Below are 26,260 nucleotides of genomic sequence, written 5' to 3'. Positions count from 1 at the left end.
TTCGAGAGTGCCTGTGGTCTGTGCCTTCTGGTGCTGACAGCGTGGCTTGCTCCCCACAATTAGTATATTAATTGGTATCTTCAATACCACCTCTAACTACTATCAGAATCCAGACTTCTATTTTCCACGAGCCCTGATGATACTCAGCACCCTCAGGAACACCCAGCCCTGCCTACATCTCCAGCAGCCGCTCCACGGCGTGCATTTGGATTTATCCTGCAGAGAAGCGAAAAAAACAAATTCACTTGTTCCAGAGACTGGCCAGGGTCTGCCCGGCTGCGAGGCACCCGAGGAGCTGCCAACTCGATGGCCCTGTAAGCCTGCCTGGCACAAAAGGACCTCGAAACCCCCAGGAGATGTCCTTCAAAGAAACCCATGTGACTGAACAGCTCAAGCACAGGGAGCTTTGCCAAAGAAAGCGTTTCCTTAGTGGACCCACTGGATTATAACTGTTACTCCAGAGATGGGATCTGACACGCTACTGGCAAACACCACCTAAACATTGTAAGCAAGTGCTGAGTGTCATCCTTTCGAACCGGATTTAGAATTTTCCCATCCAGAAATAACTAATACGGCAATTGAGCGTTTCTGAACATGAGAAAAGACTCTCTGAACTCAATAGCAAACGGTGATACAGGAACCTGGCACTGATTTGGAGGGTTAAGGCCAGGAGGTTGTCCTGCCCGACTGCAGGGGCTTGTGAGTTGGGAAGACAGGAAGTGCCCAGTGCAGGGCAGGGTGGTGGCAGGTTGGAAAATGATGATTTTTGCCCCTGGTGAGCAGCAGAAGGATTAAATGTCTGCAAGAGAGGCTGGATGTGTGTTGGGGAGCAGCTGCATGATCGCATGCCAGGATATGAGCTCTTAGGGATAAATTAACACTGATCACGATGCTCCTGAAGTTTCCTCACACTACTGTGCTCTCTCCACCTCCCACATCTGTGATCTATGCGGTAGGTATGAAACGCTAAATTCATTTTCATTTGGAGAGAAAAATTTTAATTTACAATTCCCAAATGGCGAAAAGCTGGTGGATGCATCTCTTCAGACAAACATAGCGCTGGGGGACATTAGGGAGAATAAATCTGAAGTTCGGATAGTGAAAATTGACATTTTTGTCCAGCTCTCAGAACGATCGCTAACGGCAAACCAATTCTTACAGCTTTATGTTCAGATCAGCTCTGGGAAAGTTCATTTACAATGAATCCACTCCCCTCTCCCTCCGTTTTGTGCAACATCACCCCTTATTTACAGGAGAAGGATGCAAACCTCTAAGGAAAGTAACTGAAAGAACATCACTTAAAACCAAGGTTTGGAGTATTTCTTTCTGGCCAAAACTTTTGAGTCTGGGCACAAATTATCCACGTGCTACTGCTGCCAATAAGTCTTTTCTGCAAGCAGAGGTTAAATAATCCAGCTCTTGTAAAAGGGAGTCCAAACTTCTGGAACATGAGCCTGAAATGCACGCCTATGTTCATGGAAAACACACATGCATGAGAAACACCGAGAACCTGTTCTGCAAGAGCAGCAGCTTACAGTTTAACTGCTTTGGGAAAGACTTCTCTAAGCCTGTATTAAGCCCCCGAAACAACCCATTTCATTAACAATCGCTGCAGATCACATGGATCTGCTACACATTAATTCCTTTAATCTCTATGGAAACTGATTTTATTCTATTGAATTTAGGTGACTAAGTATCTTTAAAAATCTGACTCAAAAATGCAAGTGGGCACCTTGTAGGATTTTGCTAAGTGCCTAGGTGCTTAAATTTCCATCGAAATTTAGGCAGCTAGCTGCTTTTTCCAAATCCCATGAAAACATCTATCAGCATCACTACGAAGAAAAACACTTATGAAGAATCTGGTGCTTTGACCTTCTGCACTCAAGTAACAGAGAAGAAAAATGTTTTCCTTTTTGTTCTGTTCTGATCTGTTCCAAATTTATAGAGACTTACATTTATCATTGTTTACAATCATTAATTTTCCTGTCCTTAAAGTTTTTTTCATACATAGGAAGAGCCAAGAGTGGCAAATCTTTAACTCAGTACAGCCTTTTCATTTTAATGAAGGTTTTAGGACAAAGAATATATGTTTCAGTTCAGTCTTGATGAAAATAAATCCATCTACAGCTCACCCAAATTCTCCTAGGCTAGCGCAACACTAGCTTTCGTGGCTATCTGCACAAACTGCACCTGAGTTTACAACAGGTTCTGTTCCTGTATGATGGCACTCTCATGATGTTCAGCCGCAGGCAGAGTGTTCTGGGAAATGCAAATACTTTCTCCAGTTGGCACCTTTTTCACTTCTCTTCCTTATCAAAAAAAAACCCCAAAACGGTGCAATTTCAGCAATAACATACTCTATCGCAACACACATTTTGAAGCACTGGTAAGAAGCTGTCCATGCTCAAAAGCTCTGTTCCCTGGGCTAGCTGGTTAATTTGTACCCACCACGCTTTCTCCTCAGCAGACAGGAGATTGTACACTTTGTTTTTATGTTGGTCACGGCTGGGACTTTGCGGACTAACGTTAATGCTGGTAAATATCAATTCCAATGAAGGAACACAGAGGGAGAGTATCTACACTTCCAATGATTACAGTACTCTTCAGAATAATATTAACGAACAAAGTGGGAAGATTCACATTCATGAGTGCTTTAAAAATGCAAAAAATCCAAGAACACCTGCACATTAAAATTTGGCACAGTGTGAGCCTAAAGCGTGCATAAAGCGTATGGTAAAGTTGTCTGACTTTAAACACCTATTCTGAACAAACATCTATTAAAAATCATAAATTTGAGTATAAAAACTAGGCTATAATCTGTTACACTGTAAATGCAATACTTTGAAAAAAAATGCCACATGGAAAACATTTCCAGAAGTTTCAAGTTTGCATTTAATATTAAAAAAAAAAAAAAAAAGAGAGAAATAGCAAACTAGTCGTACAATGACATTTCCTACGGTGGAATGTCCTGCAGGCCATATGTGACTTGATATGGCACCTTTAAAAAAAAAAACAAAACAGAAATCACTGGTTTACTACAAATTTTATGAAGCAATCCATTTATGGTTTCTGTATTTCAAATCTGCTCATGTACTTTGCTCAGAAGGCATTTGAGCTGGCAAGTATATCTCATAAGGAAAGAAGTAAAGGCACTCATGTTTCCAAATGTAAAACTCAACGTACTCTAAGAGACTTTGCATTTCTGAAGGGAAACAAGCCGTCATATTAGTTACGCAAATCTAGTTTCACCTCCTTTCCAGAGCTCAACTGTGCTTCTTGAGAACTACTTGACTTTTCAAAGCAAAGGAATTTAAAGTAGTACTGTACAGTTCCCATCACTTGAAAAAAGCAAAAGTATTGCATGAAAACTTCTCTCAGCAGAACTGGTTTATGCACAAAAGCCATTAGGTATGGCCACTACAGTCACAAGAGGGAGGAAAAAGGATCGTAACAACTTGGAAAGTTAATCTAAGTTCACACATATGAGCATCTCAACACTTCTTTGCAATCTTTGCAGTTAGCTATACAAGATAAATAAATCTGATGTTTTACCCAATGCTCTCTAGAAGAGAGTCCGACGGTGTTTATTGGGCAGCTTCCTAAATAGCCAACGTTACATTAAAACAAAAAATAATTACTGATTTCTTCCTCAAAAGGCTTTCACATGCAGAGTCTGCAGTCTGAAAGTGCAGAAAAGTGTACAATCATTTTGCTTTCCAATCTGGAACTGATAGATAAAGTGAAAAAAACAACATGCGAAGTCACAGCACGGAATCACGAAAAGGGAAGAAAAGAGAAAACTAACTTTAGTAGCGTACTGGTCTTTGATTTTGTCAATGAAAAGTGTTAAAATATGACTGATAGTATTTTTTTAAATTTTTCCGCAAACACCAATGGAAAAAAATCCTGTATTAACTTCTACAATTCAACGGAACATTAAAAATAAACCTATCCAGTTAGTTTTGAATGTATGCAACAGAAATGAAGGTCACCCTCCTCAAAGAAATATGAAAAGTCCAAACCAACAGACAAAAGCTGAAGCAGTGACAACTTGCATCCTACCGGGTAAGTTTAAGCATCTCTTTAGGCACTTCACTGGTTCATTAAATGCAATACAAAATAAAGCTATAAATATCAACATTTTGTGCTCTTACAAATTAGTCAAAAGCAACAGAAAACAGCACAAAAGTGTGACATTTTTGGCAGCTTATTTCTTCCCTTCCCCAATATTACCAGTTGTCCAAGAATGCTTTGTTTTGGGGATGCTTTGGCATCTCAGTATCAGGTTGTCTTAAGCCGTAAAAGCTAAAACAAAACTGCTAGGCCTTAGACAATAAAGAAATTTGGTTTTAAAATTTCTTTATGGCTATATACGAAGGACACTTTAGCAGTGGCATGATAGGGAAAAAAGCTTGCTTTCTTTTTAAATATTGCACTTTTCTTTTGTTCACTCACACTAATGCATAGAAACTTTTTAAGCTTTGAATATTAAAATTTCATGCTATGAAGAAGTTATGGGAAATAAATTTCTACACATCCAATATGAAAGAACAGATATGCTAGCCTTCCTTTACTTTCCTTAATTAAAACATTGAGAAAGAAGAGAGTGCAAAAAAACCCACAACCTTATTTTTGGTCAGCCTGTGTTATTAACTTTATAGGTGCCAACTAAACAAATTGCAACATGTGATGAGCGTGGGTATTGTTCAGGACAACTGAGGGTGACTGTCAGTAAAACAAGATTACGCATGATTGAAACACAGTAAGTGTGGCTGAAATGGTGAATCGTGAGGCCTCTTCTCATGGGAAGGGGCACGACAAAGCAGATGAATTTCGCACTTCAGTAGCATGCTGTAGGATATATCATGATTAATTTCACATTAAAGTGTGCTCAATGTTTGCATCCACATCTTGCATCACCTTCAATTGCTGTAGTAAGACAGTGACTGGCAAGCAGCCTCCGGGAGACACAGAAGAATCCAGTGGGCAATTCAATGCAACGCAGCCCGCGCATCTCTGTCACGAGTCACAACATGGTGGAACATTCCCAGGACAGGCAGAACCGATCTCCTGCTGGACTCCACTAATCTGAAACATGATTGCTTGGAAAAAGAAGTCTCTAAGCACTTCACTCCAGTGCTTAAAGAACAAAGCGCTAGGATTGGATAGAACAAAAACAGTTTCAGGATCCTGACCACTGCGCAGAAATCCAGCCGGAAACAATGCAGAGTAGTGCTCCTCAGTGTTACTTTTGTTATCATTAGTAATGTTAAGCATCAAGAAAATAAAACACGTCATTGCACATTACAGCCGTCAAGAAGCACGGCTAAACTTTGACACTAGAGAATTGAATAACCTGATGCTACATCACAAACAACTTCTGGCGTGTATCTATTTCGAAAGGTCTTTACATACTCAGTAAAAACTCCTTTACTCCTGCTCAGCGAACGCTTCAGGTTAAGTGACGAGTTATGGCACGAAGGGCATACAGAAGTTCGGCTTGCATACGAGCTTCCATTAGAAGCAGATTGACATGAACCTGTTAAAAATCAAATCAGCCACTTAGTTCACCTCTGAATGCAACACCTTTATTCATTTAGGCTAAAATTTCTAATCTGTAGTAAAATATCGCCGCAAGAAACTATGTCCTTTCTCCCAGCACCCTGCTGCAGGACCCCAGTTCCTCTTGAGACAGCTGTAGTATGCCAATACTAGGCAACATTCCAGGACTGCAAAGAACTAGCCATAACTGCTGCTTTAAGCATCTTCCATCTGAGAAGACCCAATAAAATAATTTTTGTATCCCCACGTTATTAGTTCTGTACAAATTATATTTTGTTTCCTCTACTAGCACCTGTGACTGCTATATAGGAGCACAGAATAAGGAATAGTTCACATGTCAGATAGGCTAGCAGGCACACAAGCACTGAACCCTTATCACAAGGCATTTAACTTGGGTATCTGAAGGCATGTTGGCATTTTGATTGATGAAAAACACCAGATTTTTTTTTATATATATATATATACACGTTGAGGTCTTTTTTGATCCCCGAATCCCAAGTACTAGCATAGTTGACCACTGCTGCATTCCATAGTTTATCTACTTTTCTTTTATAGTTGTCATTTAATTTTATGGAGAAGTCACTCAAAATAATAATTAAAAAAAAAGAATCAGTACTTCCAATACACTAAGAAGTATTTTTGTAAAACTGATATCTAATACTCAATGAATTAGCCTCATTTGGTTTTCTCTGGTTAAAAACAGTTCATTTGACAGATACTGCCATTTTTAGGTGTCACGATACTTTCATTTTTAAGCAGCACAGGGGTCTCTGTGAAGCCACTTTGGCTGTGAGATACTTACCTTCTCCGAGTGCTTGAACTGACGCCAGTAACTATCGTACATGCGCTTGGTAGTTCTCTCCGGGTAGCAGGTCACTGTCTTTATGTAAACCTTCAGGCTGCGTTCAAGTAACTGATTAACTTCTCCATAATCATAGTCATCATACCTAATTAACACAGACAATCACTCTGTTGGATATACGTTTTTAAAAGCATGATCTTCTGCCGCATTCTGTTCTTGAGTTTGGGAATGGGAGCATTTATATACACACTAGAAAACCACCTGCTAACAGAGGATCTGAAAGGCTTGGTACTAGGATGTTGTCTTTTCTGAAGAAAGGACACAGGCTGGCTTCAGAGAAGACATTTCTGTAATAGTTTTCATCCTGATTCATAATCAGTTTCTCCACTGAAAGCAAAAGATATACTGATGTGCCAGCAAAACCATGCTTAATTTCCAGACTGAGGTACCATCTCCACTTTAACACCCAGAGACTAAAATCGTGCTTTTCACATGGTTCATTTTTCATTCTCTTTACACAGTTTAAAACGCCAGGAGGTTTTTGTCCATACCTGATTCCATACATACAGTGGACATAGTTAAATAAAGCTCTTCTTAGCATAGTTGTATCAACATCTTCATGCGTTGCCATAGTGTTATAGGTGAGGTTATATACCATCCGAAACTTCTCATCAAGGAGATGCCCGATATCAGAATAAAGCCTGTTTACAAGGGAAAAACCATGATTTTCCCATGTATAGTCCTGCAGGAAGAGAAGGAAATATATAAATATACAAATGAAGCAAAGGCTCTACCTGATCCTCTCTATAGCGCAACAGTTTTTGTTGTCTGCTAGTTATAGCTTTACTCTCTTCAAGAAATTTGCATTTTGAATCCTTCATTCATATCACCTGCTCTGTTCCTCCAGGCTTCCCTGCAATGAATATCACCTCGCAACACCCCACCTCCAGCTGGGTATCGTTAGCCTATAGGAGAAAAAACCTCAAGCTTCTTGGCAATTTTCCACTGTCTGCTGTGGCGCTCCGACCAGTGTCATTCTACGTGGGATGGGCCTATAAGTTTAAAAGCTTTTCCCTTTTGGAGGCTTTGATGCTTAGCTCTGAGCAGAGATGGAGTATTTCCTTCCGCCCAGGATGTACGCTCATTGGGTAAAGTGTTGAAACATCCTTGAACAAACTAATAAAATCCAGGCAGCTTTGGTCTTAGACAAGCACGTGGATAAAAGCTTGCCTGCTCCTATCGGGAATGGGAAGTGTTTGCAGAATGGTAGCACGGCATCAGCAGCAGAGAAGGACCCTGCTCCAGAGCAGCGTGCAGCCACTCTGCGCGCTGCGGTTATACAGAACATGTTAGTTTGCCCACATCCTTGGCAAGGGTTCAATCACTCAATCACCGATGCCATCTTTTACAACCGAGGGCACCATCTCCGTGTCCTTCCTGTGTCCAGCTGTCTTCAGAAGGTACTGCTGGACAAGGGTCCTCACCCAGGTGCTTTGGAGCACGTCTGCTGGACTGGGTCCCTGATGAGGATAGCGGGGAAGAGTATGTAGGACAACACTCAGCTGCCTAGCAGAGGCATTCAGTGACAACTGAAATGCACCACAACATTACGTTTGGTCTCCAGCTGCCAGTCCAAAAGACTGTAAGGCTTGTGAGAAATATGCTGTACCTGCCAGCCCTGTAAAGGTGTCCAGAACACCTGGGGCATCACAAAAGCCTCTGAAAATCAGAAGCTTCAGGATGGGGAAAGCGCTGTTTGCTAACAGCACTTAAGCCATACTAACAATGAAAAAAAAATGTAAGGACATTCTGCTGTGTATGGAATACCTTTTTCTGTTACTAAATTTAAACTCACAGAGATAAAGGCAGTCGTCTTCTATCAGAATAAGGACTGGATTTATTGCAGGGTTTGGGGATCTTACTGCAATTTAAATAGCATTAATAGCAGAGCATTTGGTAGGCTGTAGGTATATACATCTAACTGCTTAAGAGTAAGACATACTAATAAAGTTAAACTATCAAGATGACTCCTTTGAACGCAGGCCAGAAGCTGTCCTGTTTATTTAAGAGCAGAGATGTTTTACTTCCAATTTCAACTTCTGTAGAGCTTTTTTCCAGGGCAGCCTGCTGCTCCTCAAGTGGTTAAGCAGAATGTTCGATTTAAAGGCACTGACTCTGCCTTATTCTTTTTGGCAACATCTACCTACTTTAGGCTTATATAAAGACCATGGAGTAAATTACCCAGATCAGCAGAGACTGCTATACAGCTAAATACATTTCCTGAGAGTGATCATGGATTCTTTATTTTATGGTCTTAGATACATCTTCTGACCATGGAGTTTTCCTGCATCTAGAGGGTTTTTTTAAGTTCTCTGATTTGGTTCAAGATTTCTTCTATTGCTTAAAATTTATTACTAGACTGCTGATGAACCTACTCTATAAGCTGGAACAGAACCATCTAGAATGTCCCTCCTGTTATATAGATCATGAAGAAGTTCATGAGTCTGGTCATGGAAAAAGATGCCAATATGTAAGACAATGTACAGGTAAAACGTACATGCTGTTCTTTCAACAGTACTAAAAAGCCATATTCAAATACAGCCAAAAACTTCAGTGATCATATTTGAGAACTCCTTTTCTTTTCCGACATTCAAAGTCCAGTGATTTGGTGCATATATGAGAACGACACACATCAAATCGCTGTCACAGACATATATGCATCTATGCATTGCAAACCGCTGGACAGAGAATACTTGATAAAGTGACAGAAATAGAGAGTTCTTCCAGCAGATTTTTTTCTACATCTGAAGGGACGGAAAAGAAAATTTGTTCTTTGCTGCCTTTCACTTTTATTCCAGATTTAGTGATATGCTTTACAGTTTTCAAACATTAATTCTGGTAATAATTGAAGTAAGACTGAAAGCTAATTATTCCCTTGTCTGAGATTTACAAATAATAAAGGACTCATCTCAGGTAGATTTATGGAAGCTTGCGACTTATTTAATGGACCAGGACAAGAAAAGGAGCATGAAGCAAACTGCCCCACTACAATCGCTTTACGCTATTCGCCCTGTAATTAGATTTACAAACAGTCTTTGAGTGAATGTACTTTAAAGAGATGGTACCTGAGCTCTGAATGTTGGCAGATGGTCTTCTCCTCGCCTTGCGAAGTCTTTGTACCCAAACCCAGGATCTTCAATATAGCGGGAGACATCCGTAGAAACTATTTCATCATCAAATGCTGTGAATAAAACAGCAAAATGCTTTGCTTTAGGCAAGCACATGGGTTAGCACTGATGTCCAACTATCACTCTACTACAGGACTAGGGAACAATTTTAGAAGTTGTGCAAAGGAAGAGCATGGTATGAAGGCAAGAAACATTTCAATCCCATTCTGCTTGTCTGGGATCCATCCCTTTCATTGAGCCAAATAAAAGCCTACACCAGACTACAACAGACTTCTACAAAATGGGAAGAGATGGGCTAAACTTCTTAGTGTGTGCTTTTGTCTCTGTTGACTTCTGAAGGAGGCTAGGTATCGTAAATTAGGAAGATGAATCCTGGCAGTAAAGTCATTGTGCTAGGATAAGAAACAGAAAAATGTACCCTTGACAACAGGATTGCTATGCTGAGCAGGTATGGTGTCAGGAATTACACCAGCTCTGTTCTGTAACCCAGAGTATGAGCAACCAGAAAGCAATGCAACACTCCACTTGTAAATATCAGTTGAAGATTATATGAAAGCAAAGAGCTCTACAGTACATCAGGCTGAAATTCTGCCAGAAGCTCTAGTAACTAAGCATCTTCAAAGAGCTCCAAAACATGTCACTAAGCAGGCGCAGGTTCTCTATCAGGAATCAATCCTTCCCTCTGAAATAAACAGGTGGCTCGATTGTGTAACTACCTACGCAGAAGTTGACTACTGCATAGCTGACTGCATTTGACCCTGATGTTAAAATCCTGGCTTGCTTCCACATACATTGACAGAACAGTTGCCATATGTTCACTGTTAGCACCTTGAAAAGTCAGTTCATCTAAGAATTGCAGAAGTGCTTTATCTCCTCTTTGCCTCATTAAACAATCAAAACATAACCGTGTAGGAAGAAGCTCTCACAGCATCTGCTACAGTAAATATTCAGTGAAGAATAAAAAACCTGCACACATACACTCCTCTCCCCTGACAAGGACTGAATTTCATGAAAAGGTAAAGGCCCAACACATACAGGCTCCTCAACTCAAACCAGCAAAAGGCAAAGAGGAGTAAAGTCAACGAAACTATCAGCAACCCCACCAAAAAAACCCTCTGTCCCAAACAACACCTCTTCCTTATACGCCTAAAGTTGCACAGAGTCATGGAAGTCCCAGTTTGATAATGAAACTGCAATGGGTGTCAGTTTATCTGCAGTTGATGCTGTTTGATCGAAGGAAAACAGAAGGCGAATAGACAAGGTCCATTTATTAAAATCCAGCCATGACCCTGCTGGATGCATCTTCTTTCACAGACTTCTGAAAATTCTCTCTGCCGATCCACGACATGTCTTCCTCCCCTTAGATACCTCCAAACCAAGATTTAATTTCACAAAGAACAGTGTTGGTAAAATGTGAAGCACTTTCATAGAATCATAGAATGGTTTGGGTTGGAAGGGACCTCAAAGATCATCTAGTTCCAACTCCCCTGCCATGGGCAGGGACACCCTCCATTGCACCAGGTTGCCCAAAGCCTCATCCAACTGGGCCTGGAACACCTCCAGGGATGGGGCATCCACAACATCTCTGGGCAACTTGTTCCACTGCCTCACCACCCTCAGAGTGAAGAATTTCTTCCTCAGACCTAATGGAAATCTACCTCCTTTCAGTTTAAAGCCATTGCCCCTTGTCCTGTCACTACACGCCCTTGTAAAAAGTCCCTCTCCAGCTTTCTTGTAGGTTCCCTTTAGGTACTGGAAGGCTGCTAGAAGGTCCTTTACAGGTCACTTCTTAAAAAGACACAAGCTACAATCTTCAAGTAGCCTCTACTATGAGGATATGGTTGCAGATTCTGATTATCTTAATAGTATTATTTATTCAAACACTTCCTTTGGAAAAACTTTTCGCTGTCTATAGGAAACAGATTTCATGGTATGGTTTGTTAGAGATGAAGGCCTTCAGAGTATATGAAAACTACTGCACAAGAAGGTTTCAGCTCAGAATTTTGAACATTATACAAGAATAAAACAAATGCTAAGAAATCTCTGTCACAACACAGGCAGTGGAACAGCACAGCAGTATGATCACTCAAAAAAAAAAAGTTAGAAATGTCCTTTCCAGGTGAGAAGTAATTCAAATGGTAAAAAGTTGAGTCTCATCTCAATCTATTTCCAGAACTGAATGCATATCTGAAGGCTACTTACAAGTGTCACTGAAGTTCTAAGCATTGTAGAACATAAATCTGTGAAATATTGCTGAGTATTTACATGAATGAATTAATTTAAAGATATAGAGCATATAAAGAAAGATAAATTTACACCTAACTTTTTAAAGAAGCCTACGGGATATTTTTTTAATATATAAAAGCTAAATTTCAAGTAGCAATAAGGATGGTGGTATTTGCCAATGAAGAAATCTTAAACAGAGTAAGTAAGTGACAGGACCACCCTTACTACACTCCTACTAGACCAAGAGCCAGAATAAAGAAACAGACAGAGAAAGTTTTAGTCACTGAACTGGCCTCAAGTGTTTAGTTCTTACAAAGCACAAATAAAACGGAACTGGAAAAGCACAAATACCTCCGCTAATTACTAGCAGACTCTCCTTCTTCTCCTTTTCAAAGCGAGTTGCCATTTCTTCCTGAGAGGCTTCTTCGTCCTCTTTATCTTCCTGTAGCCTCTTCATCCTTTCCATTAAGGCCTCCAGCTCACTTAAAGAATCTGCGATCTGCAAAAACACCATGACATTCTGCAAAATTAGAAGATAGACAACGCGTGTCATCTTCAGATTTCATGCTCGACAATGAACGTTCTCAAAAACAGACAGCAGCAGCAAACACCACAACTCAAGCCAGGAGGCATTTTGTCACACACAGCGCAGACAAACAGCTTTCAGACAGCGGGAAGAAGGGGGCTGGGAAGTGTTACTCTAACCTATCGCAGCAACCTCCTGCAGCGGGATTAGCAGTGGAAGAGGTGGTAGTTGAACGTGGAAACCATGGTTACTTATAATATATATTCCACTACGTAGATGGCTCATGAAAAGCCATCTGTGTACCCTACACGTATCAGAAAGCAACTTTTAATATTAAGGTAATTTATCTCACTCTATTGGTAAAGCAGAATACGTTTCTGAAGAGATACAGTGCAACACTGCAATACAGGAACATAACCTGAGACAGCAAATCAGTGTTTTCTTTTTCTCTTCATTAAATGTGATCAAAATAACCATTATGTTGACCCTTTTTCTTGCTTTTGTGAGGAAAATAGGCCTCTACTAGAAATACATCAAAGTTCGGGGTTCTGTGATCTGCACTTATAATTCAAATTTTTCATAAGATAAATTGTTTGGTTTTTCTTTTCCATCTTTTGCTTTTGATTCTGATCTTCTGCCCATAGCTGTAAGCGTTTTCTAGTGTGCTACTCACTGCTTAACAAGCAGCACACAGTCAGCAGCAGCCCTTTGCCAACTACAAACGCAGAATAAGACACCCCAGTGACTTGAGGCAGCATGTCTTACAGCCCAGAAACTTAAGATACAACAGCTGAATTGGCTGACCACATGCTCACATTGCACTGCTAATTTTTAAAAATATATCTAGTCACTCTGCTCATAATCCCGATCTTCCATCAAAGGCGATGAGGCTATTCAGCAACTGGCACTAATTCAAGGACAAAGCACTACAGAGCCACTTTCAGAAAAAAATCCTCATTTAAGTTAATTAACTAGTAATCAAAGTTCTCTGTTGGTTGATTCAAGACTGGAACACCAGCATGAAGAACAAAGTCATTTTATTTCAGACGTTTCCTCCCATCTACATGGAAGTGTTTGAGAATTGACCTGTTTTGTGATCATAGGCATTGAAGTCAAAACTATTATTATTATGATCTGTTTTTTTCCCCATTTCTAAAAAATATTTTTATTTTCTTTTTTCTCTTTTTCTTTTGTTTTTCTTTTTCTTTTTTTGCTCTTCCCTCCCCCCATTAGGACTATGCATGACAGAATGCTCCAGTCAGCAACATGCTATCCGAAGAAACTGAGACTTTAAGCTTTCAACTGAAAGCAAAATTTTAGTCTTGTCCAACAGCTTGTGAGATGAGCTATCAAAATCACATTACCCTGACTACCATCTGCCATTCCAATGTGGTTTTCAATATATTACACTGCAAACTGCTAGAGCTAACCTATGAGTTACGAGACCCAAGCATTCCAGTAAAGCAGACAAAAACTTTCAAATTACCCTGAAATTTAAACAGGAAAGAATGGAAGAAAGTTTTCTAATGCAAAACAGAGGTGAGCAAAAGAATCTTCTTGCAACACTAACCCCAAAGTTGCTACTTGTGAGGGATGCATTTTCTATGTTGTTGTCATTGGCAAGATCACAGACACAGAAGTTGTTGACTGCTATAAGTCTGACTCCATTAGATGTATCCGGATCTCTCTCTGGATTAATGCCACTACCAAATACAAAACTTGCCAAGGCATGATAATGTGCCAACAGGACAACAGCATGCACCAGTTCAGGAAGAGACCAATTATTTTCCCCAGTCTTGACAAGTTTCTGAAATGAGAACAAAAAAAGTGTAAACATAAAATTTCTCCTGGCCTCCCGTTTTTCTATAAAATACTATATATTTTAAAAAGAGATCAATTCCTTTCTTTGAATAATACCATATACCTTTTGCACACAAACTCTCACGGGATGAAAAAAAAAGACACCAAATATATTACCTCTTTTCTTTTGGGGTTATTTTAGCCAATGCTATTCCTAAAAAGTAAATCTTGGTGGCTTTGTCACACAGAAGAATTCATTGGCTTACTCCATGCTCTAGTACTTCCCTGAATTTTTTAACTTAAGGTAATGAAGCCTAACCAGACACTCGCATAGTTCTCAGCAGTTCTTATTACCAGCCATTTACTGCTATTACAGGGCACAACTTAACAGGTACCTGAATGTGCTCTTTCGTGATCAGCCAGGGCCGGTGTGCAAGGAGCTTGTTTATTTCGTTCAGATTTTTCAGTCTTTGGGGAATGTATTCTAAACCGTTCAACCATTCTGCGATCCCGCCAGTCTTCAAGAACTCATCGACGTGCATATTTATTAGGTAGGAACACTGATGTCTGGCAGCAGCCTGGAATAGTTAAAGACAGAGGGAAAAGGGCAGCACGTTAGTGTGTAATCTGATTTTGCTGCAGGTAGAAGACAGGTTATGAACACAAAACAAAAATATAATTTCGCTCCAAAGGGCCACGTTTTATATTGTAAAGGATTTCTATAGGCTACGGATGTTTCTCCAATAAAAGTAAGTTTGATTACTTTACTCTGAATCGCAGAATCTAATTTAGGTGGGAAGAGATCTCTACAGGAGATCTGGTCCAACCCTCTGCTCACAGCAGGGCTGACTTAGATCAGGTTGTTGGAGCCTTGTCCAGACAAGATCTCCATCCTTGGAGATCACACAATCTCTCTCGGCCCCTGTTGCAATGCCTCGACATCCTCATGGCAAAATTATTTTCCTAGGGTCCAGCTGGAATTCTTTGTGACTTCAGTCAGCTGCACCTCATCCTATTGTTGCGCACTGATGATTAAATATCCAGAAATAAGGTTACACAGTTTTAACTGCTCTCTGTAAAACCTCACTCTTGTGGACATGTGAGAAGTGTATCACTGTGGGAAACAGGGAAACGTGTGTTGCCAGTTCTCCCTTCTCATTGAAAACCTTCTGGCTAGGCACGATTTATTCTGATTAAAATCACCTGCTAAAATGTATAGAATCACAGAATCATAGAATCATAGAACAGTTTGGGTTGGAAGAGACCTCAAAGATCATCTAGTTCCAACTCCCCTGCCATGGGCGGGGACATCCTCCACTACACCAGGTTGTTCAAAGCCTCATCCAACCTGGCCTTGAACACTTCCAGGGATGGGGCATCTACAACTTCTCTAGGCAACCTGTTCCAGTGCCTCACCACCCTCTGAGTGAAAAATTTCTTCCTTATATCTAACCTAAATCTACCCTCTTTTAGTTTAAAGCCATTGCCCCTTGTCCTATCACTACATACCCTTGTAAAAAGTCCCCTTGTAAAATTTGCCCCCTGCCAAAGTATCACACTAGTCTCTCCTTTCTAAAGTCTTCCTTTTTTTTTTTTTTTAAATACAAAAGTTAAGGTCACAGGAAAAAAATATATCGTCTATTATTACATACCATTATAGCAATGTAGTGCCTATAGGGCAAAGGAAGGGGCCCATCCATGCGCAACATATAGAACTGGCTGCGGAGGAAAGACTCCAGGTACTGAGTATGGATACTCATCACCTGCGTGATGTTGTCCAGGCGACCAGACGTAGAGTATTCTTCCACAAGAAGATTAGTACGTTCATCCAAACCATTTGCTTGCATAACCTTAAAAATAAGATGGATAAACTTAACAGAGAAACAGATTTTCTCCAGCTTTAGCCCTGAGGAAAAATATATTGTGGTATGAAAGGTTTGCTTGTGTAGAAACTTAAAGGCAATGCTGGAGATCCAGATGTATATTTGTAAACATACATGCTTGCATGCATGCGAATACGCACATACACATGCTACTCGTACACCGAGAACTAAAGAGCGCTTTACACGGTACCTCTGTTATGTTAATATGTTTCTATGAAAACTAAAAACATTTTCCTGTAGATCTTTCCAAAACGGCTAAACTTGCAGATGTTTAAAGTCAAAGCTGTACAGAGCGCTGGAAGTAAGCAACAGCTAAATGGAAAGTAAAGTCTTTATGGAAGTCAGCTTGTATAGACACACACCAGTCGAGCATTCAGCCCTAAAACCAATTTTAAAATTAATGGAGAGGAACTGGGTTATGTAACCAAATTATAGAAACAGCCTGGCAATCTATCCTTTCTGTGCTTGTATAATTGAAGAGGAGATCAAATGCTAATTTGTCCATAACATTCAAGCATTATTTAGAATAGGAATTTAATGCTTTCTTTAAACAAAAGCTGTTCTTTAATTATTCCAACCAATCCAAACCTTGGGCACAAGATGAAATGAAACAGCAAAAGAGTAAGTAGCTCTTGCGTTGCAAGCCCTGACATTAGAGCTATTACTCAGTGTTTATCACCAAGAACAGCCATTCTCAACATGTTCACCGCCGAAGTTACAAGCACAAGACTAGAATACCCAGTATTTATTCTGAAACTGCACAGTATTAAACCAGCCAGTGTACAACTGCAAACACCATGAAATGAGAAAACATTTAGCTTCTTGTTTAGCACAAGAAGATAGAAAGTGCCTAAACCCAAGAAAACACAATGATTTTGCTGAAATATTCTATTTAAAATACATTTTCCTTCTTTATGATGGGCCAATGAACGGACCGTGTCTCAAATACTTTTCCATCAAATCTTAAGACAGAAGCTGCATACAAAGGAACATAAACAACATACTACATTTTCACTTCTCACCACTGTACTTCCCTGTTTTAAACTGTGGGCCCAGAAAGAAAGGGAAGAAGCAGCTACGGAGTTAGGCAGCTCCATCATTTGTACATGCGTAACTCTTCACTTTAACACTTCTTCTGTGTTTTGTACCCAGAATGATGCCGCCTCAGTTTTCCTTAAGAATGTTTTTACCATTGGAAGCTTATTCACACATTAGAGATCATTTTATCTCACTTATTATCCTCGCTTCACTCCAAGGACCCCCTTTTATTCTTCAAGCAAGTGTATCCCCCATTTATTTAAGAGATCTTTGTCTCATTTAGTAGTTTCTTGGAGAAATCATACTTTTTGTGTCCCTGGTATAAGGTTTCTAATCTCCAGCTTGTCAGGAGTTTTCTTTGCAACAGTACAAGTCATGGAGAAGAAATTCTGCTGACAAAATTGAAATACAATCCTGTAGGACTGCCCTGCTGCTCTGTTAGGCATAGCAATATGCAGTATTATGGCTTCTGAGATTTATCTCCTACATTACTATCCTCTTCATATTGCCTATGTACTTCCTCCTGATTTATTACCATCCACAGATTCACAAACATGGTTTTTTATCCTGCTTGTAAAGCACTTTAACAGGAACCTTTACAATTAAGTTGTTATTGCTCTGTCCATATTCCTTCCATTACGACAATAAAGCAGGCTTTGACACAAGCAGTGTTATTATCAAGATTTGTGAGACATTCAATGTGTTACTAATCTCTAGCTACATCCTTCCTATCCACTGTATTATTTCATGCCAAGGAAGAGGGAGGAAAAGTAGCCATTTGCTTAATAAACAATATTTAACATTTGTTTATGTTGAATAGCTGTTTTATCCATACAGGTGGAGGTTCCCTTTTTCTACTGCGTAACTGCTGGAGTTACTCCTTTCTGAGAGCTACTCAGTGATCCCTCCTGCACCCTTTATCAAGTTTATCAGCTGTGAAATAAATTCTTTAACAATTCTCTCAAAATATGTTATCATTTTAACTACATTTATTATTTTTTTTTTTACTTTTTATACAGTTATTAGGAAGAAAATCAAGTAATTATGAAGTTTGGCATCTCAACTTTATCTGGTATTTCATACAAAAAGCAAGTCCTCTTCACAAGTTTGGCTGGCTGGAACTCATTCTGCTCCCCTCTTCCCAAGTCTTTAGACTCTTTTTGACCTCTTTTCTTTTTACTTCATTACGTTTTCTTGTTGCCAGCCTTTACCCTTTGTCTGTTTTTAGATTCAAACCTCGCTGGTGTAAAAACGAGAGAGACTCAGAGAACAGCAGCTATCTCATCTTTCAGAATGTCTTTTGCCCCTTCTAGCATGTGAATTATCTGTCTTTAGCAACTACTTAAAACAGAACAAAACAAAGGTCCTGGTTTATAGCTGGCCATCCCAAATAATTAACTGATCAATAAATAATACCCTGTGAAGACTGAGATCACAGGAGAACACTGCCATAGCAAAGTTTCTACTTATTGCAGCAAGCTGCAAATCAAGGCTTAAGTTGAACATTAAATCATGGGCAGAAATCTTGAGTTTGAAGCCAAACCGTACCTTTCAACCATAAATTCTCTCAAGAGCCACTGTTACAGTCTAAAGAGTTAGTCATGTTTTCAGGTTCTCTCAAACTGAAGGTCAGACATTGCCCCGAGAGCTATATAATCACACTGCTGGAACACCGTATAGGCGTCCCCTTAGGTCTGGCATTAAGAGTAGTAAGTGCTCATCCCCCAAGAGCGGAGCAGAGCGGAGTAGAGCGGAGCAGAGCAGAGCAGAGCGGAGCAGAGCAGAGCAGAGCAGAGCCAGCACTCATGGCTATCTCCAGGAGCACTGGCGACTGCAAAGCTGCCCAGAGGCACCAGTTGTGTGAAAGGACAGGGAAGTTCTGGCCCACGGGACCCTGCTCTGGAGAAATCATTGCTTTTGCTCGCAAAGGGGCTCCTTGGGGCACCACTGGGTAAGCAGCATCATAAAGCCATCCTTCAGTACATCCATTTTGAAAGCTACCACCCGCCCAGCCCAGCCCAGTGAACCGCACAACTCACTTCATTCTCTGGTATAAAGGCACTTGGTCCTCTTGTCAACGGTGGGGAGACTTGTACTCTTTTTTCCTGCAAAACAGTCACATAATTCGGTCACCATCAGGAATAACATACTGACTCGCTTTATCTGGCAAGATGAGATCTTCAAGGGCTGGATTTGGTTCTCTTCCCAAGGCCACCTGGGTGTTTCACAGCCCACTGCGGAGATGAAGCCATCACACCGTGTTGGTTAGATCAACTTTGCGTCCCCTGGATTTGGCGCGAACGAACGGCACTGATTTTGGCAAAGGACAAGACAGGAAAAAAAACCCAAAAATCTAATCCTGATTGGTTTACAGACCAGCTTGAAGATACACATGCAACAGCAGTAAAACATTTGGCACGATGCTAAAATTAGCCATTTACTGGATTGAATGGAAGTTCAGAAAGTGGAGGGGAAAAAAAGCCACACTTGGGAAATTGTCAGCACGATGCTGTTTTATTCACTATCAGCTTCTAATGAGATCCTGGGTGTTGGGAACAGAGTAAGGACTTTGTGTGCCCAACACTGGCATGAAAAGCATGGGCCACGCAAACCAGCATGACTCAGTTAAAGACTTGTTCTAGAAACCCAACGACATGGCCGCCTTGCTCAGCTGCTGAGCCTGGAGAAGACCACTTTGGTCTCAACCTTTGTGTGCAAACCCCGGCTAGAAGGCACGAAACGCCCTGTGAGGATGACAGCGTAACAAAAGCCAGAGGACTTTTTTGATTTATTTGGGACAGAAATTGAACTAAGCTAAACTGTGGAGGCTTTCACAGCCAGAGGGGTGAAGGGGACCTGGGGAGGCTGCCTGCTCCTCCATTACTTGGGCAGGACCAGCATGGTCCTGCAGGGCTGGCTGACCCTCCTGGAGGTTCCTCTGTCTCCTTGGGTCATTTATTTCAGTGACTAGCTCCTCAGATTGCCAGGAAGTTTTCCTAATGTCTAACCTGAATTTCCCTTGCAGTAATTTAAAGCCGTTGCTTCTCGTCTTTTCTTCTTTTCTTCTTTATGGCTATATTCCACCTATTTGGAAACCACGGCTGCATGCTTTCCCAAGTCCCTAACTGGGAAATCAGCATTGGTGACTCTTAATAAGTTACCCATCAACAGCAGTATTGGATTTGCATACTAAATATTTCATGCCCCTAACATAAAAGTCTGAGGTTTTCCATAACAAATGACCCTTAAATATCTCTACTGGGGGGCTTAAGCTTAACCACCATGTGCACGAACAGCGGCACTGGTCCCAGAAGGAGCGTGTCACCGACTTCCACAGAGGAAAACGAAGACACTGGAGCAGCACAACTATTGTCCTGCTCCTTAAAAACATCCTGTCCTTCCTAAATTAGATTATGAAAAAACATGCAAAAATCAGCAGTGATTATTCAGGAAAGATGTTCCAAAGCAAACTCTTGCAGGATAATTAGATTTGTGACTTTGGAATAATTAGCTGCTAAAAGATGCAGAAATAAGTTGGATCTACTGTGCGAAGCCCAGCAGACAGGAGACAACTTACTGCAACTGCTGCCTGCTGTCACAGCCCCAAAATCCCACAAAATCCTTCTTATGAATTAAATGTACTCAGTCTAAAGTAAGAAGAAAGTGTCCAGAGAGACTGGGTGTCTGCGCATGTAACCCTTTCCTCACACAGCTACACGAGGCACAGGAAGACATCTTCTAGCTTCAAATACACGGTTTTGCCAGCAGCCAGTCATTTCTGCCAACATTTAAAAAAGAAATGCTTTCCGAAATTACTATTAAGGTTGCATTTTGCTTGTTTTACGAAGGTTATCTGGATATTAGAGTTTAAAACCTTCATTTCATACTGAATAATCTGGAGGAAACAGCTTGTGGGAGCGAGACAACTTGGATAGCTGCAATCCGTCGGCTCTGGCTGGAGCGCGGGTCTACACCAGAGCTGAACCACTGCCTTCTCCACTTTGCTCTCCGACCTATACTCTGCTTCTTCAGGCTCTTCAAAGCAGGTCCTTGAGGCCAGACCAGGGCAAAAAAATGCGTACGCTTCTTCTAGCGGGAGCTGGGCTCCGTTCCCCTGCTTCCCCATTCAATGTGACTGCTATTACTCCTTTGACCCTGCAGATAAGCTACTGCTGAGAAGGAAAGGAGGAAACAGTACTTGGTTCAATGAATGTAGCCAAGTATCTCCAACTAATTCCTGTGAACAACGACGGAAAGCCAAGGAGATAGTCAGTGGTGTGTTAAATACACTACAAAAAGGACAAAACCCAGCTCCTTTTGGGTGGTGGAAGTTCTAAAAAACACAAGCCTGGAAAAAACAGATGAACAACCAAAATGAGAATAAAAAAGTAAAACCCCAAACATGATAATTCAAGTTGGTGAGTCTCATCATAGCATGCTTTTAGAGAGCCATTTTTTTTCTATATTAGAAGTGTATACTCTTCCCTTCCATCAACACGAAAAATTATTTTGCCTTCACACCAAAGCTTTTATTTTATTAAAACCAGTTAAAACAAGCTTATTAGAAGAAAAGGAGCAAACATCATCTGGTCGCACAAGTTCTCAGGATGCTATTAATAAAAACATTAAGAAAGATAACATTGGCTTTGTTGAGCTGTAGATAAGAGCCATTGCTTTCGGGCACACGTTATCTAGAGCAGTGATTTAAGGTCTACCCGAGAACTCAAATATGAAAAACTATGTTCGGGAATTAGAAAGCAACATTGCAGATATATGGTCCTTTATGGTGAAAGTTCTTGCAAAGCTTCTTGTTTCCCAAGAAAGTGGGTTTGATTTCCCATCCAACTAGTCTTTGCAGGTTACACTAGTGTTACACTATCTCTAAGTTAGACCATGCCCCAAATACCTTATTTAAAATTGGATTCTCATGCTAAGTGGCTGAAGCAAGAAACAGGTTGCTCAGCAACTAAAATGCTGTGCGCACGTATACCTGCCATTTTCTCCTTCATGCTCCTCCAGAAAAGCATTGCCAGAGTATGAGTAAGTTGTCTTAAAAGGTGTGCAACCAATTCCATTTACACTAAGACCAGTGCCTTTTTGTAGAATGCTTCTTCGAAGAAAAAAGATGAAGAGCTCCAAAGATAAGCAGAGAAAACTGAGCCCAGGCAGGTTAGTGGGAGAGGGGCCACCGCAAGCCAGAGCCTAGATGCAGCTTTGGCAGAAGCCGTGGTGTCAGACAGTAGAACAAGACCTCTGCAGACCACGGGAGAGCTGCCACATGAATTCATGAAAAATCACATCTGAACAAGCTTTATCTGTCACCTGCTTTCTCTCCTTACACTGCACTTGGAACGGTGTCATGAGCTAAATATCAGGAATTTTAACAGTGATGAAGTGGAACCATTTCCCATTTGCACATCCAGAATTTGCAAGGAACACCGTCATCCTTGAGCTCTGCCCAAATCCCCCAGAGCCAATGAAGGGTTTGGGCAGAGCTCAGTGCTGCGACTTGCTGTCTCATGGGGTTATTTTCAGTTGTGGCAGCGATCGTGCACCTTCCCTCCGGAGCCAAGAGGCTGTGGGCACCGGGACATGGCACCTGCATCTCAAATAGCTGCCGGGCTGCTGTGGCAGAGCAAGGGCTGCCAGAGCCACTCGCCTGGCAACGCGGCTGTGGCGCCCGAGTGGGAGCAAGCATGAGCCCGGTCGGCGCTTGGACAGCACAGAGACCTTCCTACCAAAGTCTAAAGCACAAGAAATAACCCTTCTTCGTCTTCGCCATCATATGAGTCACCGTGTCCTCAAGCTTTAAAGAAATGACTATTTTTAGCAAGCTGTAAAAGGAGGCTGTTTTATCCAAGAATGGAGTCACTAGCTTGTGGGGCTGATCAAACAGCTCGTTTGGGAAGTAATTCGGAATACCCACGAACGCAGAAGGCACTGGCGAGAAGCAAGTGGTCGCACTGATGTGGGTGGTACGGGGGCTTCTCAAGCACATAGTGCATAAAAGCTAATTCACTCTCAACTTGACATCAAGGTGGTCATGCTGTGACTCAAAAAAAAAACCCAACACCAACAACCGGGAAGAAACATTTTTTTAGGGGCTTACAAAAGAGCCGGAGAGGGACTTTTTACAAAGGCATGTAGTGACAGGACATGGGGCAATGGCTTTAAACTGAACAAGCAGAGATTTCAAGTAGATATAAGGAAGAAATTTTTTACAATGAGGGTGGTGAAACACTGGAACAGGTTGCCCAGAGAAGCTGTTGATGTTTCCTTAGATCTTGTAGGCCCCCTTTAGGTACTGCTATAAGATCACCCCGGAGCCTTCTCTTCTCCAGGCTGTACAACCCCAACTCTCAGCCTGTCTTCATAGGAGAGGTGCTCCAGCCCTCTCGTCATCTTCGAGGCCTTCCTCTGGACCTGCTCCAACAGCTCCATGTCCATTTGCTGCTGCTGGTTAAAACCCTGCCTACAAACTGGCTTCTCCTACCCCCATTATTGCTCACTGAACACATTTCCACTCTTGGTTATCGGATCCCAGAGCAGATCCACCTCCATTTGCTCTGATCACAGCCAAATGCTCTGGGCTTCATTAATGCCTAACACAATTTTACAAATATACTGGACCATCTGCTCATTCTACCCTCGATGAAGACCGAAGAAAGCATGAAAAAAAAATCTGAATATTTATTGTATCTTAGCTTCTACTATTATTCAAACCCTTCCTTAGGATGCCAGAGGGATTTTGTTTATTTCTACGTATACCAAGTTGCATTTTAATTTATTCGCCCAACTTTATCAGAGGAAGAGGATTTTAGAAACATGGCAGAGGTTTAGGATGCATCCAATTCGTTTTAGGTGGAAGCTTCCATACTTTCAACAAATTTACAGAGGATTAATGTAATATTTAAAGCTACACACAGTCTTGCTGACTAAAAGGAAAACCAAATAGACACAGTGTAGTTGACTTCTTGTGTCAGTACTCTTGGGAGGTTATGACTGACAAGAACAAAAAAGTATATTCATCAAAGCTGTGAAATTTTGAAATTTACTGACAAACATTTATTGATGTAACACTTTTTAAAGAAAAAAAAAATCTGTTTATGGCACCTAAGGTAATAAAATTGTGAGCTTTATAGCTTCAGAATACATCTACAGTTCATCTCATTAAGTTTGTGTTGCAACTTCAAAAGTTTGGATACACATTAGAAGGATGAACTTCGGTGTCCTGTTTTTCCAAACAATTTCTGTAGAGAAAGAAAAGCCAAAAGACAAGAGAGAAAATTTGAAGAGGAGTAATTTGAACAATGCACAACACTTTCTTTGCTGACAGTGCAGAACAGCTCTTCACGACTGACCCATTCCTATAATTAAATCCAGGACATATCTCCAGAAGCAATAAAAGACATGTTGAGAACAAACAATGTCAAAATGTTGAGAGTTCACAAAGTAAAAGTCCTAGCCTACAGTCATTCGTTAAGGGTATTTCAAGTGATTTTGCAACACTTTCTTCCTCTTAACAGACTCTACAACTTCAAAAATGCAAACTAAGCAATAAAGATGAAAATTAGCAGAGGAAGTCAAACAGTAGGAAATCTTTTGTATGGAACAGCATTTCAAAATACTTAAATCAGTCACTTTTAACATTAAGAATTTGGCATCTTTGTGCCTAACAGCTGATGAAGTGGTGCAAGGAGCTGGGAAGGGAGCCAGTGCAGTACAATTGATGGGGGAGCTTTTGCTCTGGTTACAGGTTACAGCCCTTTTGGATTTCACACAATAAAAGGAAGCCTATCCCAAGTTCCCATCCCTCCAGCAGCTATTAAAAAACACAATCTACACTAATTAGAAACCAAAAGGCAGCAATTTCTACCCAAACCAAGATGGACATCCAGGCAGCAGAAGTCCAACAGCGGTTCCTCGATCATTGAAAGATATCCGGTACACTCAACCTATGGGAGGAAAACTTGGAAGTGAACACATAGTTACTGGCAGAAAAGCCTCCATCTACATTCTCTATTAGTCCTACTTCTGTCGTATCACTCTCCTTACCCTGGAGATAATTTCTATTAACTAAAACCAACCTTCAGCTGCAACTGGGAGCAGACAGGCAAGGATTGCAAGTCAAACGTCAGAGTAACGGGTATGCTGCAAAACACTTCTTTATTTAAGAAGCCCAAATTGTGTTTTGCATTTTTGTCAGAATAGATCTGAATATATGAAGTAAAAGACACACCTGTAACTTAATGTTGATGTAACTGAATTACAGAGTATATCTAAACGAGAAAGTAAGGCTGACCGGAAAGATGGAAAGATCTTCATGAGAAGATTTGCTCAGCTAAAGGTGTCACCAGTCAAACCTAAACATTGATTATTCACACATGAAAAGGATGTGAGACAAACAGCCACTTCTACTTCACTAGAAATTCACTTCCATCTAATTTAAGCCAAAAGTCAAAATCTGAGTTCTTATCCATGCCCCAATCCTGATTAGACACTGGGGGTGGAACTCAACTGATCAAACACAGACACTCAATCAGAGTTAGCCAGCTGGACCCTGGTTACAATGAAAAATAAAGGTGATGTCTAACTCAGGGTGAGATCAACTGTGCCATGCAAAGGCCTGGTTTTCCTCCACAGACTAACAGGAATCCATGGCTAACCAGGTCAAACTTAGTCATCTGAAGCTAGGCAGGACTCGTACCACCAGCAGACAACAAATGGTCTTGTGGTCTACTTCAGCCTTCCAAAAAAAAAGAAAAAGGAAAAAAAAAAAAGAGAAACAAAGCCTCCCTCTTACCAGTCCATGGAAAACCTTGCCTCCTTCCCTCCCTGCACACCCAACAGCAACACTGGAGTTTGTATGCTCCCCAAGAAATGCCCTCAGGGCAGAAGATCTTGTGATCATCAAGATGACTCAAGATCCTACGAGCACTGCAGAAGAGCATTTTCTGTGTTTCAACAGCATCAGATATCAAGGGCAAAAGTTACAGTGGAAAACTTCAGCGGTTTAAGCTGGGACTTGTTTTATCTGTACCTTGGCCCTCTTCCACCTTCAGATTTAGTCCAAGTCTGAGATACTGAGACAGACCAATATTATCTCATCTGGGGAAACACAGCCTTCAGCCACTAAATTGGCAAAACTGCATCGAGTTAATCTGCTTCATCAACAGCCAGGACAGCGACGCTGCTTGCTAACGAAGAGTCTCTGAAGCAGCACAGCATATCCTTT

General features: G+C 40.9%; 1 protein-coding gene across 4 annotated transcripts in view; it reads right to left on the bottom strand.

Annotated features, from left to right (window-relative positions):
* Positions 1-5,452: 5,452 nt before the first annotated feature.
* SESN3 (sestrin 3) overlaps positions 5,453-26,260 on the bottom strand; it is a 37,595-nt gene continuing 16,787 nt past the window's right edge. Inside the window, exons 2-10 of one of the 4 annotated variants that reach the window (XM_086613981.1) lie at positions 19,065-19,130; positions 15,757-15,954; positions 14,500-14,682; positions 13,875-14,111; positions 12,130-12,277; positions 9,490-9,605; positions 6,916-7,106; positions 6,365-6,509; positions 5,453-5,539 (exon numbers count right to left, since the gene is read on the bottom strand). In XM_086613981.1, the coding sequence (XP_086470107.1) occupies positions 5,453-5,539; positions 6,365-6,509; positions 6,916-7,106; positions 9,490-9,605; positions 12,130-12,277; positions 13,875-14,111; positions 14,500-14,682; positions 15,757-15,954; positions 19,065-19,130 (1,371 nt within the window). Of the gene's footprint in view, positions 5,540-6,364; positions 6,510-6,915; positions 7,107-9,489; positions 9,606-12,129; positions 12,299-13,868; positions 14,112-14,499; positions 14,683-15,756; positions 15,955-19,064; positions 19,131-26,260 lie in introns of those variants that run through there. The other 3 variants (XM_086613986.1, XM_086613996.1, XM_086614003.1) reach the window with 3 other exon arrangements.

Source organism: Tauraco erythrolophus, chromosome 1 (assembly GCF_009769465.1).
Source record: "Tauraco erythrolophus isolate bTauEry1 chromosome 1, bTauEry1.pri, whole genome shotgun sequence".
In the NCBI taxonomy this organism is placed as follows: domain Eukaryota; kingdom Metazoa; phylum Chordata; class Aves; order Musophagiformes; family Musophagidae; genus Tauraco; species Tauraco erythrolophus.
The sequence above is the reverse complement of the archived record's forward strand: the minus strand, read 5'-3'. Positions and strand labels throughout refer to the sequence as shown.